The sequence below is a fragment of the Neopsephotus bourkii genome, unplaced genomic scaffold (assembly GCF_033783945.1).
Source record: "Neopsephotus bourkii isolate Nb327-2 ecotype Australia unplaced genomic scaffold, CSIRO-AGI_Nbou_v1 NB_873, whole genome shotgun sequence".
In the NCBI taxonomy this organism is placed as follows: Eukaryota; Metazoa; Chordata; class Aves; order Psittaciformes; family Psittacidae; genus Neopsephotus; species Neopsephotus bourkii.
Genome location: NW_026901367.1, coordinates 1,892,029 through 1,914,149, shown reverse-complemented (window position 1 = coordinate 1,914,149; position 22,121 = coordinate 1,892,029). Strand labels below are relative to the sequence as shown.

Here is a 22,121-nt window from a genome sequence, read left to right as displayed (position 1 = left end):
TGGCAGAAGCTGTGGCACAGGTCAGCAGCATCCCAAGCATCACATCTTAATCTGGAGTATTTTTATGGAGGTCAGAAATGTGTGGTGAGAGTGAAGCAGCAGGATTATCTGCCTGGAGGCCAAATACAGCATGTACTGAGAAAGGGAATGGGGGGAAAAAAGCATCACTGTATTAATGACAGTAGGAATTGATGGTGGTGCAGCAGAGGGGTATTTGCTGTTAAACTGTTATCAATAGGAGTTTCTTACAAGGAGAGGGGTTTCTTGACAGTTAACCACAGTTCTGATTTTGCTTTGCTTGGTTTGGTTTTCACATCTGTGCAGCTATGAAGTACAAGGTGCCTGTAGTCTGATACCATTGCAAAATAGATTACCCAAGGGTCTGCCAGGCAGCATTCAACAAACCTCCTTCTAACCCAGGAAGCTGCTCAAAGATTTAGGTTGGCTTTATTGGAGTGGTGGAGTTTTAAAACGTAAAACCTTTAGAGGTTTTAGCTCCCTGCTGTTCAGTGGGACTGGTGGAAGTTACACCTTCAGGTACACACAAGCACATTAGCGATCAAAAATAGCACTGTTAGATAAGCATTCAAGAACCTTCACTTAAGCGCAGTTGTAAGGCAGTTGAGAGTAATGTTTTAACAAGCACTATACATACATCAAGCCAACTGATTCCAGAAGACTTAAGGCACAGGAAGATCTGTTTCAGTTCCACTGATGGAATGAGAGAAAAACCCAAACCAACCCCCCCACACACATGATAAAGGTAAGACTCAGAAGGGCAAACACATGCAAAGAGCCACTTCTTGGCCTTGTGATGAATTATCCCTCTTTTCAGAGTGTGGAAGGACCAGTGTATGTGTTAGTTTTTTGATGCTACTTTGAAACTGTGCTTAAGTAGCGTGGTAGTAAAAGCAGACAACTGCTTTTGTTCACGGCTTGTCATTACACTCCTCAGGCAGGTCTCAGAAGTCCTGTTCTGTTTTATAGAATACAGCAGAAGTGAGCAAAAAAGTCAACAGCACAGAGCAGGGACAAAAATCTAGGCCAAATGGGCCCTGGTTTTGGGTTAGTATTCTCATCTCTTTAGCTTTAAGAAAACGTGTCTCCAGAAACAACAATTTTCCTTCCCAAACAACACAGCACATCAAGAATTAAAACTACAGCTGCTTTACAGTGATTCCAACACCGACAGACTGCAGACAGTGCCCCAGTTTCCCACACATCCAGGCCAGCCCCATGCCTGTCCCAACTCTGTGCCACTAGATGGGAGAAGGAAGACACCCTTCAAGTCTCTCCTCTCCTGCTAAGAGAAATGGGTTCATGTGCAGCTTCTCTGGCAGCCTCCCATAGACAGAAGAGCAGCAGCTGTGTTCTCCTCAGACCCAAAGCAGTGATTTGCTACCCCCAGGCTGCTACATCCATGCAATGATTTAAGACACTCCTGCAAGGCTTCCTGTTATAAGAACCAAGGAAAAAAGCTGTTATATTAAGTGCAATGTTATTTTGCTAAGTAGTCTGATCTCTGAACAATTAACCCCTTGACACGAAGGGTTAGATGCACAGCAGCTGTTCTCTAGACAGCACTGTATGCTGGAAGTCTGAGCACAAGGAGAGAAGTCTTCACCCAACACACAGCATTTGAACAGTGCAGGTATCACTGGTATTTCATCACCAGGGAGAAGGGAAACTGTACTTTCCACCCACCTGTATGTATGAAGAGGCGAGACAGGAGGAATGGCAACCATGATGCAAAGTTAAATGCAAGCATTAATTGTTCTACCTTACTTTCCAAACCCTATCTCAAGCACATCAACACCCTGACATTGCCCGTGTGTTCCAAAACACATTTGACGTAGTCTACCTACACTGGGAATGTATTTTATGAACCGTGGACTGCAGCTACTGCACAAATACACTAAGGCTGAGTCAAACTAATATTTGGCTTTCTATCTGAAACAGAGTCGTTGTGTTTCCTGCAGTAGGTGTTTTTTAGCAGGAATGCTTCTGGTGTTAAGACTTAAGTAGCAGCAGAGTGCTGTGGTATCAAAAAGCAAGTGCTCCTCTAGGCTACAAGAGCTGGAGTTTCATGAGGCGTTCACTTTAGAGAACATGACAATGATCTTATCTCTCCTTCAACTTTTTGCTACCGAAGTACCTTTTCCTAGAAGAAACATCACCTACACTGAAGTGCAAGCCCCACCTGAAAAGAAAAATGGAAATTAGTATCTCTGTTGCATGTAAACCAACTTTAACATCTGCAGGATACTCAACTTCAATGACCACTCTCCTAGTAACCAGAGTACTATGGCACTCATTCATGTGCACTGTTTATTTCAAACCACTGGCCTTGACCTAATGCAAGCTGCAAGTCCCATGACAGCAGATGTGCAGGTTCTCTTCCAGATTCCAGATGTGTATGCTACACATATAGTAGCAGCAAGGGTATTTTCCCAAGTTTTAAGTCTAATGTCTGAACTGTGTATGAACAGCAATGCCTCTTCAAATCATGTACACGCAGCAGATTCAAACACCCTCCCTGGCTTACTGTCACGTATTAAGAGCAAGTCTGGAAAGCCACCTAATGCCCAGCCTATAGACCACCACAGCAGAGCTCGCAGTGAGTAGTGACTTATTTCTGTCTCAACAGATCAGCAGGAGAACTGAAGGAGAAAACTGGAGACAGTGAGTCCATCCCTGATAAACAGAAGAAAAAAAGTACTAAAGCAATCAGAATATGAGTAAGGTAAAAGTGCAGGCACCAACATTCTGTTACCCTTAGAGAAGTTTACAGAAAGTGACTTAAAAACAGTTAAAGTCATGACATGCTTAAGCTTCGCTATAAAAATAAGCAGGTAGGCAAACTGCAAGACAGCACACACAGATTACCTGAAGATTTACTCAGCTTTGCTGAAAATATAGCAGTAGGCTTTTCTTTTTCTTTAACAGAAGCAGCTTCTCGCTGAGGTTCCTTCTCAAAAGCTTCTGGTTTTCCTACACTGACTATCTCTTTTTCAGCAGGTAAAGGTGAGGTATCTGTGGCCAGTAAGGACATCTTGGATACTTCAGGCACTTCTTTGTCCACAGCCTCCAAGGACTTTTTCAAGGCATTGGTATCTTCCTCAGCTTTTACGTCTACATTCTTTACAGACAGATCACAGGGTAGCTCTGGACAAGGCAACTGCCTCTTCTCACCTTGGATCACCTTACTGATCTCTTCACTTGCATCTTTGCGCATTACTTCTCTGTCAATGGCTTCTGCCAAAAACTCAGGAGTTTTGGGATGACCTAACATCACAAAGTCATCTTCCACTGTGACTGGGGAAGACTCCATGGGTGAGAGAGCTTTGTCGTCTCCTGTTTTTGGTTGTGTAGCAACAGGTACATCAGCTGGGTAAGCCATAGCATTCAGCTCTTCCATCTGAAGAGGAACCTTCTCTGCCTTGGCTGGTTTTGTAGGTGTTGGCTCAGAGGGCAGAGCAGCCACAGTTTTGGAAGAGTCTAGTTCTGGTTGGAAAGACTCCAGGTAAGGTTTGCCTGCGGCAGCTCCTGAATCCACCAGTTGTTCCTCATGTTCCTCATCAGTTACAATATTCTCAGCTGATTTACTCTTTAAGATGAGAGATGGATCTTCGCTCACTCTCTCTGTGAAGTCAGGTATCACCTGGCTATTGAACAGGTCAGACTTCCCAAACTGTGGAGACGGTTTTTCAACGAGTTCCTTGTCTTCAGGCACATCCTGAGGAATGCATTCTGTTATCAGTGTCTTTGAGTATTCCGTAAAGGATGGAGCAGCAGGCTCACCAGAGACCTTTGTTTCCTTAATCAGGTCACATGCAATAGAGATATATGGAGTCTCTGTATCTTCAGGAGTGGTGCTACTCTCGTGCTCAGGTTTCTTAAATGCTAATGCCTCTTTTGCTTCTTGGGCCTGCGTGAGTGGTGCGTTCACTGCCTCTTGGTACACAGGAGGTTTTTCAGTCTCTTCTTTTACATTCTCATAATTAGTAGTAGGAATAAATGTTTCTAATGGGGAAGCTTCAAGCTGCACAGCAGATGTTTCTGCACCAGCAGTCCCAGTGCTTAGTGGGGCTTCCATAACAATATCTGGCAAGACTGGTGATGGAGCAGCTTCTGAGCCTTCAAAGGAGGGACAGAGTTGTGCCACGGGTTTCAGAGTCTCTTGTACCGACTCGGAGGTTTGAACTAAATCAATCTTTGTTTCATAAGCAAGTTTTGTACATGCTGCGTCATGCATCTCACTTTCATATGCTTCTTGTACTAGATCAGGAGTAAGACCTTCAGGCATATTTGCTGCAGTGTCAGATGGCACTGTTGATATACTCTCTGGTTTAGCATAGTCAGCTTCCTGGCCTTCCTGCTTGCCAACTGCTTTAGTGCTAAAATTACCTTGTTCTGTGCTCGTCTGAGCTTTCATTTCTGCAATCTTTTTCTCATCATCGGTTCTATTTTCTGAAGCACCTTCCTCTAGTGGAGAAAGAGATTTGCCTTTGTTACCATCAGGACTCAGAGAGGATTCAAACTTAGTACAAGTGATGTAAGTCTGTGAAGGTTCTGTTACAGCTTCAGGGGTACTTGGGAAAGAGCGATCTTCCACGCTGCCTTCGCTGTCTCTTTCATAATCCTGCACATTCAGCTTACCTACACCATATTTCTCATCTAAACTGCTTTCTAGCTTGGCATCTACCTTACTTCCAACATCCTCTTTCATGCTGCTCAGTCCATGACTAGCACTTTTTAGCTCCCATATTGGCTCGAATGGTTTGAAGTCTGCATATTCTTCCCTCTTAAGAGGGTCTTCTTTCTGTGCCCCTTTGTCATCCCACTCACCACCTCTGTATTTGTCTTTGTTATAGAAGAGATCTTCGTTTTTCTCAAACAAATCTTGAGGACTTTCTGGAGACATTTTCAGCTGCTCTGCAGGCATTTTCTCCAGATTAGATAATTCTTTAGGGCCCTCTAGCTGTGTTTCTTCTTTAGCCTGAGATAAAATGGCTGCTTCTGCTTTAGCAAATGGGGGTTCTGAGGACTTCATCTCTGATGTCTGAATGTCTTTTCCAATTCCCTCTGAAAGAAATGGATTTCTTGCCTTTTCCACAGGTTCTTTATAAACCTCACTTGCATTTTCTTTGCAAGTGCCTCTTGCAGGTAATCCATCTGAGAGCGCATCAAGGGCTGAGTGCTCTTTAAAGGGGTCAGCTGAGACAGGAGAGAAGGAGGGAAGAGAAGGAGCAGTATCAAGCGGGACTGCAGTAAAATCCTCTTGACCAAGCGACTTAGTGCTACCTGGCTGCTCCTGCAAGTCCAGAACTTTTTCTGTGGCCATGGACAGAAAGGAAAGTTAGAGAATGCAAGTGCTCTTTAAAGTCAATGCAAACGTTCATGACAGGTTCACATGATGTTAGTTATTAAGAGGTTCTTCCAAGTTCTATCATAAACACTATTACCCATTAAAAGCATGGGCCAAAGTGTGCTATTCTAGTTCACTTCTTCTAGCAGAGAAGTATGCAAGAGGCTAGAGAAGCAGCAACTTTATGCAGCGCAGAGATCACAGTAAAGCTGAAGATGCCAGACAAGTACAGAGCATCCAAGTACAGCAGGCAATATTAACACAGTAAGAAAGGGAGGGTGGCAAGGTGAGACAGAGAGAGGGTATGTGTGGATGCTTGTGCACAGACATAGGTACAAACGTGCATGAAGTCTGTTTCTGACATCTTAGTGGGAATCTGGCTAACAAAAAAAGCATTAAAATACTACAGGTATATATTTTACTTACATAAAGTATTGCAGAAAGTTACTATGGATTAAATCTTTCTGCTAAATCACTAAAGCAACTACGCTTTGATGTGTTAACCTGTTAATAATATCAACTTCTCTCCTACATCAAGGGTCCAAGAATTCAGACGGCTGTGGCTTGTTCACACAACATTTACCATGTCAAGAAATGAATGCGTATTAAAATCTTGGAATGGATCAACTGGAAAGTCACAAGATGGAGCAATGTGACGGAGGCTATTCTTGGACCCATGCTGACTTTTAGTAAAGGCAGACTAATTGGAAAGGGTTAATGAGGTCAGAAATGCAGGATGTATTCAGACAAAGGTGAGCAGAGAGAACTTGCCTGCAGAGGAGTGCATCAGAGGCGCAGATGTAGCAGGAAGAGCAAAAAGGGTCTCATCTGAAAAACAAACAAATAACCTCAGCAGAAATAAAGGCTAGGTTGAAGAGGGGAGAAAGCACGCAAGGAGTCAGTTCCCAGGAAGTCAAACAGATCCATGGCCAACATCAACACCCACAGAACTGGATACAAGCCGGGTAATTTGGGAAAGACAACACTCAGATTTCTCCATTTACAGTGGGATCACTGAGGCAACTGAGGGACCTCCACCCTCCAAGCCAGTGACCACACTTAGGGTAAGACACACCACAGTAGCTACTCTTGACTTGCACTCTCTAAACATTTACACTACTGAGCAGCTACAGCAGCTCTAGCACCAGAAAAACCACTTGACTTGCCATTGACAATGACTCCATCAGCTCACTTTGTCAGAGGGGTTTCTACACCAACCAGCTTGGGTGAGAACAGCAGCAAAATGAAGATTCGACCAAAACGTGTTAGAAGTGACTAAGGCAGGCTTCAAAACTTCCCAAAACAGCACTGGTCAGGCATGCTGATACTGACCAAACCAGGAACAGTAAATGACTGATGACTGTACTGTTTGCTGTTTGTTTAGGTCTTCAGTATTTTCATAGAATCAGTGAGGTTGGAAAAGCCCTTTAAGCTCACCCAGTCCAACCGTTCCCAGCACTGCCAAGGCCACCACTAACCCATGGCACTGAGGCCTCGTCTCCACAGGGTGTGAACACTTGCAGGGCCGGTGCCTGCAGCCCTGCCCTGGGCAGCCTGTTCCAATGCCTGAGCACCCTCTGGGGCAGGAATTGTTCCTCAGCTCCATCTAAACCTGCCCTGGTGCAGCTTGAGGCCGGTTCCTCTTGTCCCATCCCTTGTTCCTTGGGAGCAGAGCCCAGCCCCTCCTGGCTCCATCCTCCTGTCAGGCAGTTGGAGGCAGCCATCAGGTCCCCCCTGAGCCTTCTCTTCTCCATCTGAACCCCCCAGGTCCCTCAGCCCTTCCCTATCACCCTTGTGCTCCAGGCCCTGCACCAGCTCCATTGCCCTTCTCTGGACCTGCTCCAGCCCCTCAATGTCTCCCTTGTAGTGAACATAGGATTTGAGGTGCAGACTCACCAGTGCTCAGGGCAGGGGGAGTTATAACACAGATAAGCTTCCAAATGAAGACATTAGTTTTAATGCCTTCTTTAGCAGAAGCCCAGGAGCATATTTTGCTTTGCTGTATTTGTTTTACCCCTAACATTTCACACAACGTTCCCAGCTCTCCAATTTCCACTCAAAGAGCTAAGTAAATATAAGGAAGGCCACACTTCTAAGCTAAAGAAGTCACCACCCTCCTTCACTACTGCACAGTGGTGAGAAGCTCAACAATGTTAGAGCTTCATACTGCACATTACCCAAACTAAAATACAAATACGATACTCTACTATGCTAAATAGAGCATTTGATGAAAGGCCCCTCCAGAAGCAGCAATACCAGCCATCATTAGGAACCAGGCAAATTAAAACCAGCCCTCCACTGCATTTCTGCAACAGCAGCAGTGTTTTTCGCAGGTCCATCATGGCCTATTGGCATTAAGTTAATGTAAAACCAGTAACATTTGGGTAAATGCATTTCATTCTGAAGAATGCACAAAGTTTTCAAATTAAGGCCGTTAAAGCCTATTTGCAATTGACATCAATTGTATTAGCAGCGTGCAGAATTGTATTAAAGCATTTCAATTAGATTTTGAATGTCTACTACAGACATCAATAATCTTTAGTTTTGATGTCTGCATGGGCAAAAATCAAGCACCTCAAAAGAACTTACTATTCTTAAAACCAAAGAAAAATGGAAGCAATTGATTTTACAAGATGCAAGAAGCAAGGCACTTGGCAGAGCCAGCAGCACACACAGCACGATCCATGCCTTTCTGCAAAAGCAATGCCACTTCAACATCCTCATGACCTGTCAGGCTTGACTCAATTCCACCAGGAGTCTCCCAAAAGGTCAAGTCTCCTCACAACCTACTTTTCCTGTCCCAGTATACACGGAGTTGCTTTTGTTTCACAGAACATTGTTAGAATCATAGAATAGTCAGGGTTGGAAAGGACCTTAAGATCACCCAGTTCCAACGCCCCTGCCATGGGCAGGGACACCTCACACTAAACCATGGCACCCAAGGCTCTGTCCAACCTGGCCTTGAACACTGCCAGGGATGGAGCATTCACAACCTCCCTGGGCAACCCATTGCAGTGCTTCACAACCCTTACAGTAAAGAACTTCTTCCTTATATCCAATTTAATTGTTATTCCAAGTGATGTTTATAATCCACAAAATATGGCAAGACAGAAGAAAACAGAGTAATAAAGCAGGAGCGTAGGACTCGGAATTTAGGAGCTTCCTCAAGTCCTGCTGGGCCGAAGGGATTTCTGTTCAGTTCTCTAGAAATGACATTTTCCTATTAAGGACCACCCAGAGAGAAACCTCAATTCCAAATTTAGAACACATTAAAGCAGTGTTAGAGCTCAGTCATGGTGAAAGCTTAAAGGACAAAAACCACACTGGAGGACAACCGATCAGCGTGTGACACCAGGTCCCAGGACTGCTGTGCTCATGCGCACACTGCCATGTGTCACTGCACACCCTTCACTCCAGGGGATGCTCGACTCCCCATGCCCTGCTCATAGGGATCTCTTCCACAAGCAGGCTGCTCACAAGGGGCCCATAGCCCCAGGTTAGACAGTCATCTGGTGTGGAGTGACATGAGGGGCTTCAGCGAGAGCTCAGCTTGGGACTAACCACTCCAAAGAGCTGCTCTGCCTTCCTTAAACGATGCTTTCAGCAGGAACATTAGAGTTTTTACTTCAGTTTCTGGTGTGCCTGGTACATCTGGGATTATTGCTGAGCTTTAGACTTGAGGCCTTAGAATCACAGACTGGTTTGGGTTGGAAGGGACCTTAAAGCTCATCCAGCTCCAACCCCTGCCACAGGCAGGGACCCCTTCCACTGGAGCAGCTTGCTCCAAGCCCCTGTGTCCAACCTGGCCTTGAGCACTGCCAGGGACGGGGCAGCCACAGCTTCTCTGGGCACCCTGTGCCAGCGCCTCAGCACCCTCACAGGGAAGAGCTTCTGCCTAAGAGCTCAGCTCAGTCTCCCCTCGGGCAGGTTCAAGCCATTCCCCTTGGCCTGTCCCTGCAGGCCCCTGTCCAAAGCCCCTCTCTGGGTTTTCCTGGAGCGCCTTTAGGTATTGGGAAACTCTTTTAAGGTCTTTCCTGAGCCTTGGAGTTTGAATCAAGCAGCTGCACACTCTCCTTTTCTCTCAACATTATGCCTAGATGGATCAAGAAAGCACATACAGAACTGTGTCCCTCTGTGTGTGTACTGAATGCTGATGCAGCCAAAATACCTACTCACTTGTTTAAACAGAGCAGTGGTGTCCACATACTCCATGCTTGAGCCAATGTCAATCCACCACCTCATCTCTCACTTGCCTGTGGCACTGCACACACACACACAGACCACATCCAAAGCCTCCAGGGACCTGTGCTGTGGCAATTCACCCTGAAGCTGGTAACAAAGACTACTCCTCAGCCTGCACCTTCCCTGAAACCCCACGCTCTCACCTCCTCTGTGCCATGGTATAGCAGCATAGACTTCATTCACTGGAAGGGGTCTATGCTTTAGAGCAGAGGAGAGAGAAAGCAGGATGGACCTGACAAAAGCAGACTGTGCAGCATGAAAACAGAGACCTCTGGCAGCCCAAAAGAAAGGGATCTCACACACAAACCAAGAACAACTCAATGGAGTGGAGGTACTGAGAACATAGCAATAAAAGATGGGCAAAGAAAGGAGCCCACTGGGGTAAGGCGGCAAAGAGAAAATGCACAACAAATCCCTTAAGGTGTAGTACATTTGGTGTCCAAAGACTAACTGCAACCTCTACCAAAAATTCCAGACTTACAAAGCCTTTGAATACTTCCCAGCCCCAGAGACAGAGAGAGGACTCCGTTTCTGGTGAGAAACGCTGGTTTTACGAGCATGGGCACTGATTTTCCAGTTCTCCATTAGGACAGCATAACACAGCAGCTCTTGGTCAGGTTTGGCTTCCATTTACTCAACACAGCAACATACAATAGCTGTGCTAGTCACTGGATTCCCAGGTTCTCTTAATGGAAGGATATTATGCCCACACCCAAGCTTTATTTTCCACACATAGCTGGAGTGTGAACAGAGATTACATAAACCAGCATTTCCTAACCAGCCAAGGAGAACCACCCACCTTCCCTCCACCCACCACAGAATGGCATTTTCCCTGCTGAAAGGAAGAAGATACAAGGACTTTTTCCTGCTGTGGGCCCTGTACAACCCCTCCAGGCAAGGTGGGAAAACAGAGAAGGACCTGCACAACTCCCACATCAGTGTGAGTGCCAACTGAACCAACCATTCCCCTTCAGGCTAATTCAAATAAGGTGAAAGGAATGCTGCTTTTGCCAGCAATGATATTCGCACTGAAGAATCCTCACCTTCAATGTTGGAGGGAGAAACCTTTCGTAACCAGAAACCTTTCTGTGGTGCTTTAATAAACGAGAGGAATTAAACACAGCATCTCTCAGACGTTGCCTGGCACAGAGCAAGACTGCCCAGGTTCAAGGGGTGACCCTAAGGAGCAGGCAAACCACATCAGCCAGCACTGCAGAACTCCAGAGACCCACTGCCTCCTCCCACCCACTGCTCAAAGGTAGCACCAGTAACAGCTGACAACTGTAGTAAATTTGGTAATAGGGTATTGCACATAGTGGAAAAACTTCACTTATAAAAGGTGAAGAGAACAGATCACCGAGGGGGACTTTTCCTATTTGCCTACCAATGGCAGAAAGTAGGTGATCCAAACAAACAAGTAGGACACCACTACTAGAATCAAGTTAAATGTCACAATATATAATCTAAGCAAGATTATTGGTTAGTAAAGGTGCATGTTCAAAACTCCCTTCTTGACCTACAAAGCAGGCCTTTGCTACAGCAGAGCTTCACCCAAAGACAGAAAGAAAATGGACAGAGAGAAAGCAACCTTCAGTGTCTACAAATCATAAGAAGAATTAACTCAGCAAGATGAACAGTTCAATGTCTGTTTCCACCAGAAGAGATTTTGTTTCCTGAAACACAGAAGAATGAGAGTTCAAAATGAATACTGAATCTCCAGGAGAAAACAGGCTTTACTCCAAATTTGATCTGCCAAAAATACGTAATGGTGCAGGTTAGTAACCTGCCTTCAGCGTTAGTTAGGAGAGCTCCTATCTGGGAATGGTTATTACTTTGTATTAGTTAGAGATCTCTTTATATTGGTCACTGGAGTAGTCCAATCCGTGGTTATTAAAGGGAAGTCTATGGACAGACTCAACCTTGCCCAGGTGATGTTGCCACGTGCAGTAAATCACTAATACTGTATTCAGACATGCACCCACACTTCACCACAGCAATGCTGCATGACTGCTGCTGGCCTAACAAGAGAGGAAGTTCAGTTTTGCTCATTAGCACACACTCCTCTGGCTTTTCATTTTAATATCCATGTACACAAACATATCCCTCCTGTTGCGAAAGGAAAAGCCTTCATGGAACAGCAGAACAAAAGGATGCACAAAGTGATTCATACCGACTGAACTCCCATTTTTAACCAAAAGCGCCCTGCAGGTTTTACCTTGGATTTTTGCAAATTAAATATTCCCTGAAAAAACTAAGAGGTCACCCACAAACCACCCTGTGCAAGCTGAGAAAGTTGGGGCTGTTCAGCCTGGAGAAGAGAAGGCTGCATGGAGACCTCAGAGCAGCTTCCAGTGTCTGAAGGGGGCCTATAGGGATGCTGGGGAGGGACCCTTCATTAGGGACTGTAGTGATAGGACAAGGGGTGATGGGTTAAAATTGAAACAGGGGAAGTTTAGATTGGATATAAGGAGAAAATGCTTTACTGTGAGGGTGGTGAGGCACTGGAATGGGTTGCCCAGGGAAGCTGTGAATGCTCCATCCCTGGCAGTGCTCAAGGCCAGGTTGGACAGAGCCTTGGGTGCCATGGTTTAGTGTGAGGTGTCCCTGCCCACGGCAGGGGGGTTGGAACTGGATGATCTTAAGGTCCTTTCCAACCCAAACTATTCTAGGATTAGAACAAACTCTCATACTTTAAAACTTTGTGGTTTGGTTTCAACTAAAACTTCAGCTCCACCGAGAGGTTTCAGTTTTGTTTAAAAACAAGAACCCGGACAACAAGAAGACAAAGAGGTGTCTCTTTAAACTCTCATGTTAACTATTTCCCACTAACTGGTGGTGTTACAAGATATTACCAGAATCAAACTTTGATATCAAAGTTTTGGAGAAAAAGCAGAGAAATGGAGAGAGATTTCCCAAACAATTATGAAAAAGGAAGTAAAGTGAGCTGCAAAGATTTCTGGAGAAATAGAGACTGTTTAAATGAAGAAGTAGTAAACTGACAACTCCAAAAAAAGCAATTTATGGAAAAACTGCCTTTCCACCCCCAAAACAGACTTGCCAACAGAAAGCAGAGGACTGAAGTCTCGTCACTGAAAACAGGAACTCAGCAAGAACATGTTCTACCCCTCATCACTGTATTCTGGATAACTGATGGATCCTCCCATCTGCTCTCATGTGCGACTCTTTCCATGTACGAGCAGCATGTCTGTGGTAAGGCAGGTTTATCATAAAATCATAGAAGGGTTTGGGTGGGAAAGGACCTTAAGATCATCCAGTTCCAACCCCCTGCCACAGGCAGGGACACCTCGCACTAAACCATGGCACCCAAGGCTCTGTCCAACCTGGCCTTGAACACTGCCAGGGATGGAGCATTTACTACTTCTTTTGGCACCCTGTGCCAGCACCTCAGCACCCTCACAGTAAATAACTTCTTCCTTATATTTAACCTGAACTTCCCTGTTCCAGTTTGAACCCATCACCCCTTGTCCTATCACTCTGGTCCCTGATGAAGAGTCCCTCTCTAGCATCCTTGTAGGCCCCCTCCAGATACTGTAAGGCTGCTCTGAGGTTTATTGTTCTGACACTTTCCTTATTCTTATATATGAGCTTAGAATATAGGAATAGGAATAGATCTAATAGAATAGGAAAAGATCTAAATATTTTATTTTCTACATATAAACTGGGTAAACTTCACCCTGATACCCAGTCAGACTGTGGTAGGAGATTGTATTAAGCTGCTAAATGGCAGTTTCAGTCTTCAGAAACCAAACCCCCATTTCCTGGATTAGTTTGCTGGAGAAGGGATGCTATCTTAAGCCAAAAATCCCCATCAGCTCACAAGAATAAAGTTTTTAAGGATCCACTTCACCTTTGCATGTTTAGAACATGAGAAAAATACCAAACTAACAAGACGGGGGCTGCTTTCATCTTACAGACCTACCAGGACAGGACATGGATCCTGAGGGGCCTCTCCTGTTGATACAAATATTTAACACCAAAGAAAACAAGCTGAAATTAATACTCAAAGCAATGGCATCTGTGACATGACTCATCTGCAGCCTGAAAGTTGCATTTGCAGCAAGCCCTCCGGGGCAGATATGAAAGAGAAATTGTCTCCTTCTTCAATGCACCAAGTTGTTCATCTGTCCACAGCAAAGACTGCCCCAAGCAGCATTTCTAATCTCAACTGGTTTCTTATCTCAAACTGTTATCTAAGCAAAACACATATGTAGCATCACCATGAAGTTAGACTCTTTTACAGATTAAAGAGCTTCAAAAAGCTCAAAAGGCTTTTGCACTGTCACTCTAAAGCTTTTGCTGCACCAGTGCAGCACTCTCACACTTCATAACCACAGGGAGGAAATGCCATGTTGGGTTTTTCCCCCTCCTGTGTGTGTTGATGTCAAATTATTATGAGTAAATTGTTACCTCTCAGCATAAAGTGTCAAAAACAACATATGTGGGGATTTAAAAGTTAAATGACTTCAAGGGGAGTCGAGTTCTTGGATGCCTAATTTCCTACTGCAGTAGGAAACAAGGGCACCCAAGTTCACAAGAATTTCCTGAGAAAAGCAGCTGCCTACACAAACTCCATTTAAATCACCTTCCTTTATGATGCAATTGTTCCAAATATGCTATTTCACCAAATATTTAAGGCATTCAAGTTAAAGCACAGTAACTATTAATAGCATCTTTCCACATCATTAGGTCAGGCTGCAGAGCCACAGCAACTAATTAGCTGCGTTTTAGTTCTATGTGTAAGTTTACAAGGAGAAGTTCTCAATTTCAGAACTCAGATTGCAAACTGTTTGGAAGTCTTTGAGGAGAGCATAGGACCTGCTGCAGAAGATGGAGACTGCCGAGGATTGAAGTGAAAAGGGAGCTGTTTTTAACATCTGGATACCCTTATCACAGCTAAGATCATAAAAGGATCCAAGAGGTTTGATTAACAAACAAGGGGAGCTGTAGGTCATCCCAGGTCTTCATGGAAATTATCACAAAGTGGTGTCACACATCACATGCAGAGCAAGTCGTGCTGCACAGATTTCCCTTTTTGTGTTATTCGAAGTAAAGAAAACAAGTTCAAAAGAAGCATTTCAAACAATGCTGCTTTCAATAGTCTGTTTATGGAAACATAAGTCGCCAGAAAGAAGCAAAGTGTTTTCTTACTGTCTAAGCAGAAATACATAAGCAAACTGGATTAAGTAAAGTTGATTCGACTGGGGGCTTTTTTTCCTCCCCAATATTATATTTACATGATCCAACTTGCAGCAACTTCTCTTTTGGAGAAGTTACACCTGAGGCAGGCTGCCAGCAATGCAGATGCTGTGGAGTGCACAAGGACACAGGTAAGTTATATGCCATTTCATCTTCTGAGCAGCTATAGAAGAACAAGACAGTACCACTGCCCTGCAACTGCTAACCAAAGCAAGAAGCCACATTAGTCCTGGTTCCATCACAGTTCTTTCCATTACAATTCCCACATTGCCAAACTAAGTACCCACTACAAGGGTGTTTTGAAAGGTCATTAAATGCTTCAGACACTTCACTGCCAGCCTCACCTCACTCTTGCACCAAACGTTTTGATCAGTAACAGTCTGGCCAGGATCCAAGCAGCGTTCCAGAGGATGGTTCTGTAATGCCATTTCCTATTAAAAGTCCCCATCCATATGAGGGCCAGTATATCTCCTCAGAGCAGGGACAGAATCTTATCTGGCATATTCTGTTATTAAAAGTAAATAAACAAAGAAACAAGTCACATAGGTCAGCTCCAAAGGAGCTTTTCATTATTCTTATAGCAAGTACTACAAGAGAACAAGGAATTCTCAGAACCAGGATGCATGTACCTATCACAGACCAGCAATCCACAGTGGCCCACCACAAGGCAAGTTAAATCCTCTGAAGAACAAAGATAAGCTATTTGGCTTCTGAGCTCCCACAGGAGTGGCACTGTTTGCAGACTAGCTGGGCCCTGAGAGCCTGTGCCTTCTCCCCCAGGTAAATCAACTGACCTGGTCGTGCCAGTTCTGCCTCCTGAGTCACCATCAGGTGGTGGGTTAGGATCTCCCTTCATTAAAGTCAGGTGGCCACAATAATCATCTTCACCTGTTCACAGCCCAGCTCTGATGGCTTGAAATACCCACTTCACAATCACAACCACATTTAATATATCCATCACAAATATATTCAATAGCAATGCTTGAATGAATTTAGAACCATCTCAGATGTGAACATTCACAGATCCAATTTCATATATTTAATTAAAAAGAAAGAAGGAGAAAGAAACAATCTACCCAACTGCAAGCACATGTGTCCAGCTCCATATAGCTTTAAAGTATTCAGTCCTTGGCAATATCTGGGACTAAAGAAATACCAGCTAATTCCTCTAAAAACAGAGTAACTCTTCCTGAATGCCCAGACTCTTTCATTTTGTTGAAGTAACAAATTTGGGTTCTGGCAGAGCCACAAAGCAGAAAAATCTAATAATTACAGCAGAAGTTATTCAAAGGCAGGAGGTCTGAAGAGCCATGCAAATCCTATCATTATGCAGACATTATCCAATTTCATTTTAGAGATTATACCAATCATAAGATTCCCTTTCACTGATTTGTACAGATGGAATTTTTCCCTTTCCCCACAATTAAGCAAATTAAGCAGTATTTAGATTAGCAACTTTATCACTGCGGAAGAATGTATTGATTAGCTAAATTAATCTTTAAAGAATGGAGAAGAGCTGCTACTGATTTCTTTTAGCATCTCTTCCCAGCACATTACCTTGCATGAGAAGCCTCTGATATAAGAGCTTATAGTCTGTAAAATAAAAACAGATTGATGCATAAGATATCTTCACCTCAAAAGAACAAGGACATTCATCAGAGGACTCACTACAGCCATTAGCAGTTGCAAAAGAGTATCTTTTAATAACAGATAAAGCAGTGTGAAGATGATACACACTGTCCTCATGTCCTCCTCAACAAGGACTATCACTTGTCAAGCAGCACTGCATTTCCTGGGTTGCAATAGATTTTTGATCAATATGGGGTTTAGCAATCCACTGTAGTTTTTGGCACTTAGATACAATTTATATACAAAAGAAAACTGACTTGCTTGTCCATCAATGTGATTCTTAAAATGTGGGTTTGACATGCTACAAATTCATCCTTTTGCCCTCTGAGCAGCATTTTTCAAGCTGAACACATGAATACTTGAAGACCTGGCTGAAGACCAAGAAAGAAGCAACCTTTCTTCCACAACTACCACATATGTTTTACTACTTGCTCCAGACCTTTCTTGTTCCTTTCAGTTCTGCAGCTACAACTTGCTTCTGAAAGGCCTTGCACATGCTTTTTCATCTGTTTAAGTTGGCATTTGTTTCCTTATCCCGCACAAATGACAGGCATTAAGGACATTTCATATTCTGTCAGAAAAGAGCTCAAGAGCTCAAGAAAAACCCTTACAAACCAGTAACAACCGGAGGAGCAGCAGGATTTTAACATTAGACCAACAGCATCTAATAGACTGAGATCATTTTTAACTGGCAACAGAAAAGTTTATATTTATCTCAGCCTTGTGTCTTATTTAAAGACACCATAATTAACACAGGCTTCCTGGCTGATGAAGTTGATGATATGATTGCCCAGTTCATTAAGAAGCAGCAACTAAGAGTTCACAGTACATTCCTTAAGACACAAAAGAAGCCTTCCAGCAAAAGCAGGGAGGGTCAACCTGGTATTCCTAATGCTTCTGCATGAAGGGGGAGGAAATACAAATATTCTTTCTTTATACATGAGAAAGCAGTAAATGGAGACAAACCCATTAAAAACCATGGGAAAAAGCAGTCATTTGAAAGCATCTCTAAATTAAAATCTGTGTTTTGATAGCTACAAAAACATGCTCCTGTGATAATTTGATTTTCTCAGGCTTAGTGAATATTAATAAGCCCATTATTTTATTGCTGTTGTAACAGCTATTATTGATGGAAATACCAATTTCAAAAGCCATCCAGCAAACCTTTGTCACATGGCTGCAGTCTGGTGATCTCGGTGCTGGCTTTGCTGAGCTGCCCTAAAAACAGCCTTAACAAGTAGAAAATAACATGTGTTTTCAAAGTGTAACAGGAGTAATTCCTGGTTTAGATCATAAGACAAGAACTTAAATAACCACATGGAAACACACTCGATTGTTCTACTTGGAATAAGTCTCAGATCACTATTTTTTACTTGGTAATAATAGCTTTTTTCTTTTGTCTCTACTGAATCTTGATAGTTACACAATTTTCCTCCTACTTCATGCATAAGCATTTCTGAATACCTAAGGACAATTCATCTGTAAGCTATACATTGCTTTCTATTCTCTACCCCAAGAACTATTTCCTTGCTCAGAAAATATCCAGAACCTGCAGGCCGTGTTTAGATAGAACTATGCACTGCTAATTTCTGCACGAGTTTCACAGTTACTATAGTAACAGGGCACAAAAAAAGGCTTTTTTCATTCAATATAAACAGAAAACAAAGAAACATAACTCCAGCCCACCAAGACATGCCTCAAGTTATAGGTTAACTGCCTTTGTTATTCAAATACCTTCTTCCCAGCACACAAAGACTGGACTAATCTGATGAGAGCCACCAAGCAGTTGGGTGTGGTAAAACAGACACTGGAACAGTCAAAGCCATCACCCACCCTCAAAATCAGGTGGCAAACGGTAAAGGCACCAGGGAATGACAACAGCAGGAGAATCTCCTGGGTTAGAAGAATAATGCCTATATGCCTTCAGGCTTCAGACCATGATCTCCAAAATCACAGAACCCCAGCCTGGTTTGGGTTGGAAACGACCTTAAAGCTCCTCCAGCTCCAAGCCCTGCCACGGGCAGGGACCCCTTCCACTGGAGCAGCTTGCTCCAAGCCCCTGTGTCCAACCTGGCCTTGAGCACTGCCAGGGATGGGGCAGCCACAGCTTCTCTGGGCACCCTGTGCCAGCGCCTCAGCACCCTCACAGGGAAGAGCTTCTGCCTAAGAGCTCAGCTCAGTCTCCCCTTGGGCAGGTTCAAGCCATTCCCCTTGGCCTGCCCCTACAGGCCCTTGTCCCAAGCCCCTCTCCAGGTTTCCTGTAGCCCCTTTAGGCACTGAAGCTGCTCTCAGGTCTCCCCTTCAGGAGCCTTCTCTTCTCCAGGCTGCCCCAGCCCAGCTCTCTCAGCCTGGCTCCAGAGCAGAGCTGCTCCAGCCCTCGCAGCATCTCCATGGCCTCCTCTGGCCTCGCTCCAACAGCTCCACATCCCTCTGGTGCTGCTGCCCCAGAGCTGGACCAGGACTGCAGGGAGGGTCTCCCCAGTGCACAGCAGAGAGGAAGAACCCCCTCCCTCGACTGCTGCTCACACTCCTGTTGCATCAGCCCAGCGTACAATTGGCTAAAATCCTCCCCCTCCCCATCCTGGGCACTGAAGGAAGAGGAAGGAAAAGTGAAAATAACATCCTCACAATACAGTAGAAAAATGCATCAAGTTTCTGCAATAACACAAGATGCATCTGCAAGCCACTTAGGAATCATGTTTTTCCAATCACATATCTACTTTTAAACTGTCATTTCACCATGCCAATTGCCTGCAACCACAGCTTATTTCTCTCCTTGTGAGCTGCAATGTTTGATTCTCTTGGCCTTTATATTCCAAAGAACACAACCCATCTGTAGATCAGCGTTACAAAAGGACTTGACACTTTCCTAGCAACTTTGCACCAGTCAGCAGGAGAAAACCACTGACCAGGAGGCTTTAATGCTGTCCTCAGCTTACAAGAGTGCTGTCTTTAGTGCTTTTCTTATGTTGTTAAACATTCTAATCTATGAGATATGAAAGCGTTTCAGTGTTCACCAACAAGGTGATACAACAGTGTGGACAAGACAGTGACTATTGTGTAGACACACTGCAAACTTCCTTAAGTACAGATAAGGAGGAAGAGGGGGAAGAAGGGCAAACAAAGGGTACTTCTTCACTGTCTCCTGACTTGTGGTTTGTAGGATTTCATCTCCAAGAGGAAAACTCCCAGTGCAATTCAAGACTTCCCTGAGGGCTACATCATTATATGGTAGGTGGAAGCTGTGTGGTTTTCTCCTGGAGAACAACTTGGAGGATACACACACAAAGCAAATATACTACCAGACTTGGCAGTATCTTTGCACATACCTCTGGTTAAGAGAGGAAATAGCTATTTGGCTTTAGAAACCCTCATCAGCTCAATTACAGAAGCAGGCCCCACTGTGCCAGACACTGTACATGACAACAAAGAAAACCAAATAAATAGTGATACCCTTGTTGAACTCACCTAGGTGGGAACATGAAATACAGAATGAAAATAGCAGCTTTACTAACCAGTCAAATTGCTGGTTACTCTCCTCCTCATAAGCCACTAGAATGGAAAATGTGTAATAGGCAAAATATCCCATCCTACCTTTGCTATACCTAGCTTGTAACCACCTCGCTTGCAGCTTCCCTGTCTGCATTTGGCAAGAGAAAGGATCTTGCACCTCAAAGAAACACTGAAGATCAGTGAGAACATAATAAAGGGTGCAAATGGAAGTCACTAATGGTAGTTTCCAAGGACAGCCGTATTTTTCCCAAGTCATGCTGCATTCTGTCCTTAAAATCCACACAACTGCTGTGTTTGTGTCTGTGCATACATAGCAGCTCACCAGAAAACTCAGCAACGCAGTAAAAAGCTGGGGATTGGATATGCTGCTTTAGAATTTGTATAAAATACAAATGACAGGACTTGAATACCCCACTATAGAGTGGGCAGAAGCAGGTACAGATCCCTCCATCTAATCCCCACCTACCACCGCTGGGGTCAGCTCGGTGAGGGTGAACTCCAACAGAGAACAGTGTGTGTGCTCCTGGTACAGCCTGCGGCATCCTCATCCCTGCTGACCTCTGCTTGACACTGTCTGGCACAGAAGCAAACTGCTCACGAAACCTCTCCTCAGCACTGAGGAATTACAAACAAGCCCTATAAAACTAAATGGAAAAACAAGACTAATTACTAACTGGCCCTCCACAACATTTGCCTTTTACTGAACCGTGGCAGAGCTGCAGGCAGCTGACAAGGAGGGAAATGTTTATTCACTTTTGGATGCTGATCTGGTGGGTTTAGTATAGGGGCTTCTTCTAAGTGCAGCTGAATTTCAAAACACCACAGTCTGTTCCAGAAGAGTGATGTGTGACCTCCCTTTAAAAGCAGGAACTGGTGCTGCAGGATCTAAAGCTTTAAAGACAGAAAGTGCTATATTCAGATTGTTATTTACTGGTTAATCTTACTTTGGACAAGGAAAAAACCCAAAATGTTAATACTTTAACCATGTATGTATGACTACCTCATATTTACTTTTGTAAATTTAGGTAATCAAAAGATTTAAGTATTCCTCTTGAGATTACTTGTTTTCTGCTACACACAGAACAAGGAGTAGCAAAAACCCCAGAAAGTATCAAGGAGAGCCTAAGTTTCACTGCAGCCCTCTTGCTTGTTTTCTTCTTCAGCAAGTATATGATTAGCTCTTCAGAAGATAGCTGCTGATGCACAGCCAGAGGCTTGCATTACACAGAATTATGTCACAGTCTCTTACAACAATGATACTGAATACTCCCAAGTCTGTAACCTAATAGTAATTGCAAAGATTTACTTTTAATACACATCCAGATGTATAAATAATACATTTTAATGGGCCATCAAGTAGTCCATACATTTTTTTTTCTATTGTTGCAGTGACAAAAAGCAGCACCACGACCTACTGGGGCAGATGAAAGAATCCCTGCTATTCTTTGCATGCTTGCTACAGGCAGTATGACTTGCTTATTCTCTGGGAAATTGAAGTTCAAAGTTACTTGCCTCAAATCCTCACTGAATCAAAGAGCCAGGCTTCCAGACTGAGTGCTCTCCAGAATCACAGAATCCCACACTAGTCTGGGGTGGAAGGGACCTTAAAGCTCCTTCACTTCCAACCTCTGCCACAGGCAGGGACCCCTTCCACTGGAGCAGCTTGCTCCAAGCCCCTGTGTCCAACCTGGCCTTGAGCACTGCCAGGGATGGGGCAGCCACAGCTTCTCTGGGCACCCTGTGCCAGCGCCTCAGCACCCTCACAGGGAAGAGCTTCTGCCTAAGAGCTCATCTCTATCTCCCCTCTGGCAGGTTCAAGCCATTCCCCTCGGCCTGTCTCTACAGGCCCTTGTCCAAAGCCCCTTTCCAGCTTTCTTGTAGCCCCTTTAGGTATTGCAAGACTGTTGTATGTTACACTGTGTTGACTGAGATAGCTGCTAGAGGCAAAACTAAAAAATACACAGCATTTGAATGGATACTTAGCATGCTCAAAACTAAGTACCCCTGCATGCGAGAGGACCAAAGTACTCATGACACCACTAGACAAAGCTTTTGTCCAAAAAAGTTGTTCTCAGCAAGTATTTTAGACAGCGTCTAATACTTCAACCCATCATTAGATGAGCATTATGCTCATCATACAACTTGTCTTTGG

At 44.1% G+C, this 22,121-nt stretch overlaps 1 protein-coding gene across 3 annotated transcripts in view; it reads right to left on the bottom strand.

Moving 5' to 3' along the window:
* The window catches only part of RTN4 (reticulon 4), a 47,540-nt gene that overhangs the window by 23,016 nt on the left and 2,403 nt on the right, over positions 1-22,121 (bottom strand). For 2 of the 3 annotated variants that reach the window (XM_061356862.1, XM_061356863.1), the window contains exons 2-3: positions 6,140-6,196; positions 2,887-5,334 (exon numbers count right to left, since the gene is read on the bottom strand). The exons of the other annotated variant lie outside the window; for it this stretch is intronic. In XM_061356862.1, the coding sequence (XP_061212846.1) occupies positions 2,887-5,334; positions 6,140-6,196 (2,505 nt within the window). The remainder of the gene's footprint in view (positions 1-2,886; positions 5,335-6,139; positions 6,197-22,121) is intronic. 3 annotated transcript variants of the gene reach the window in all.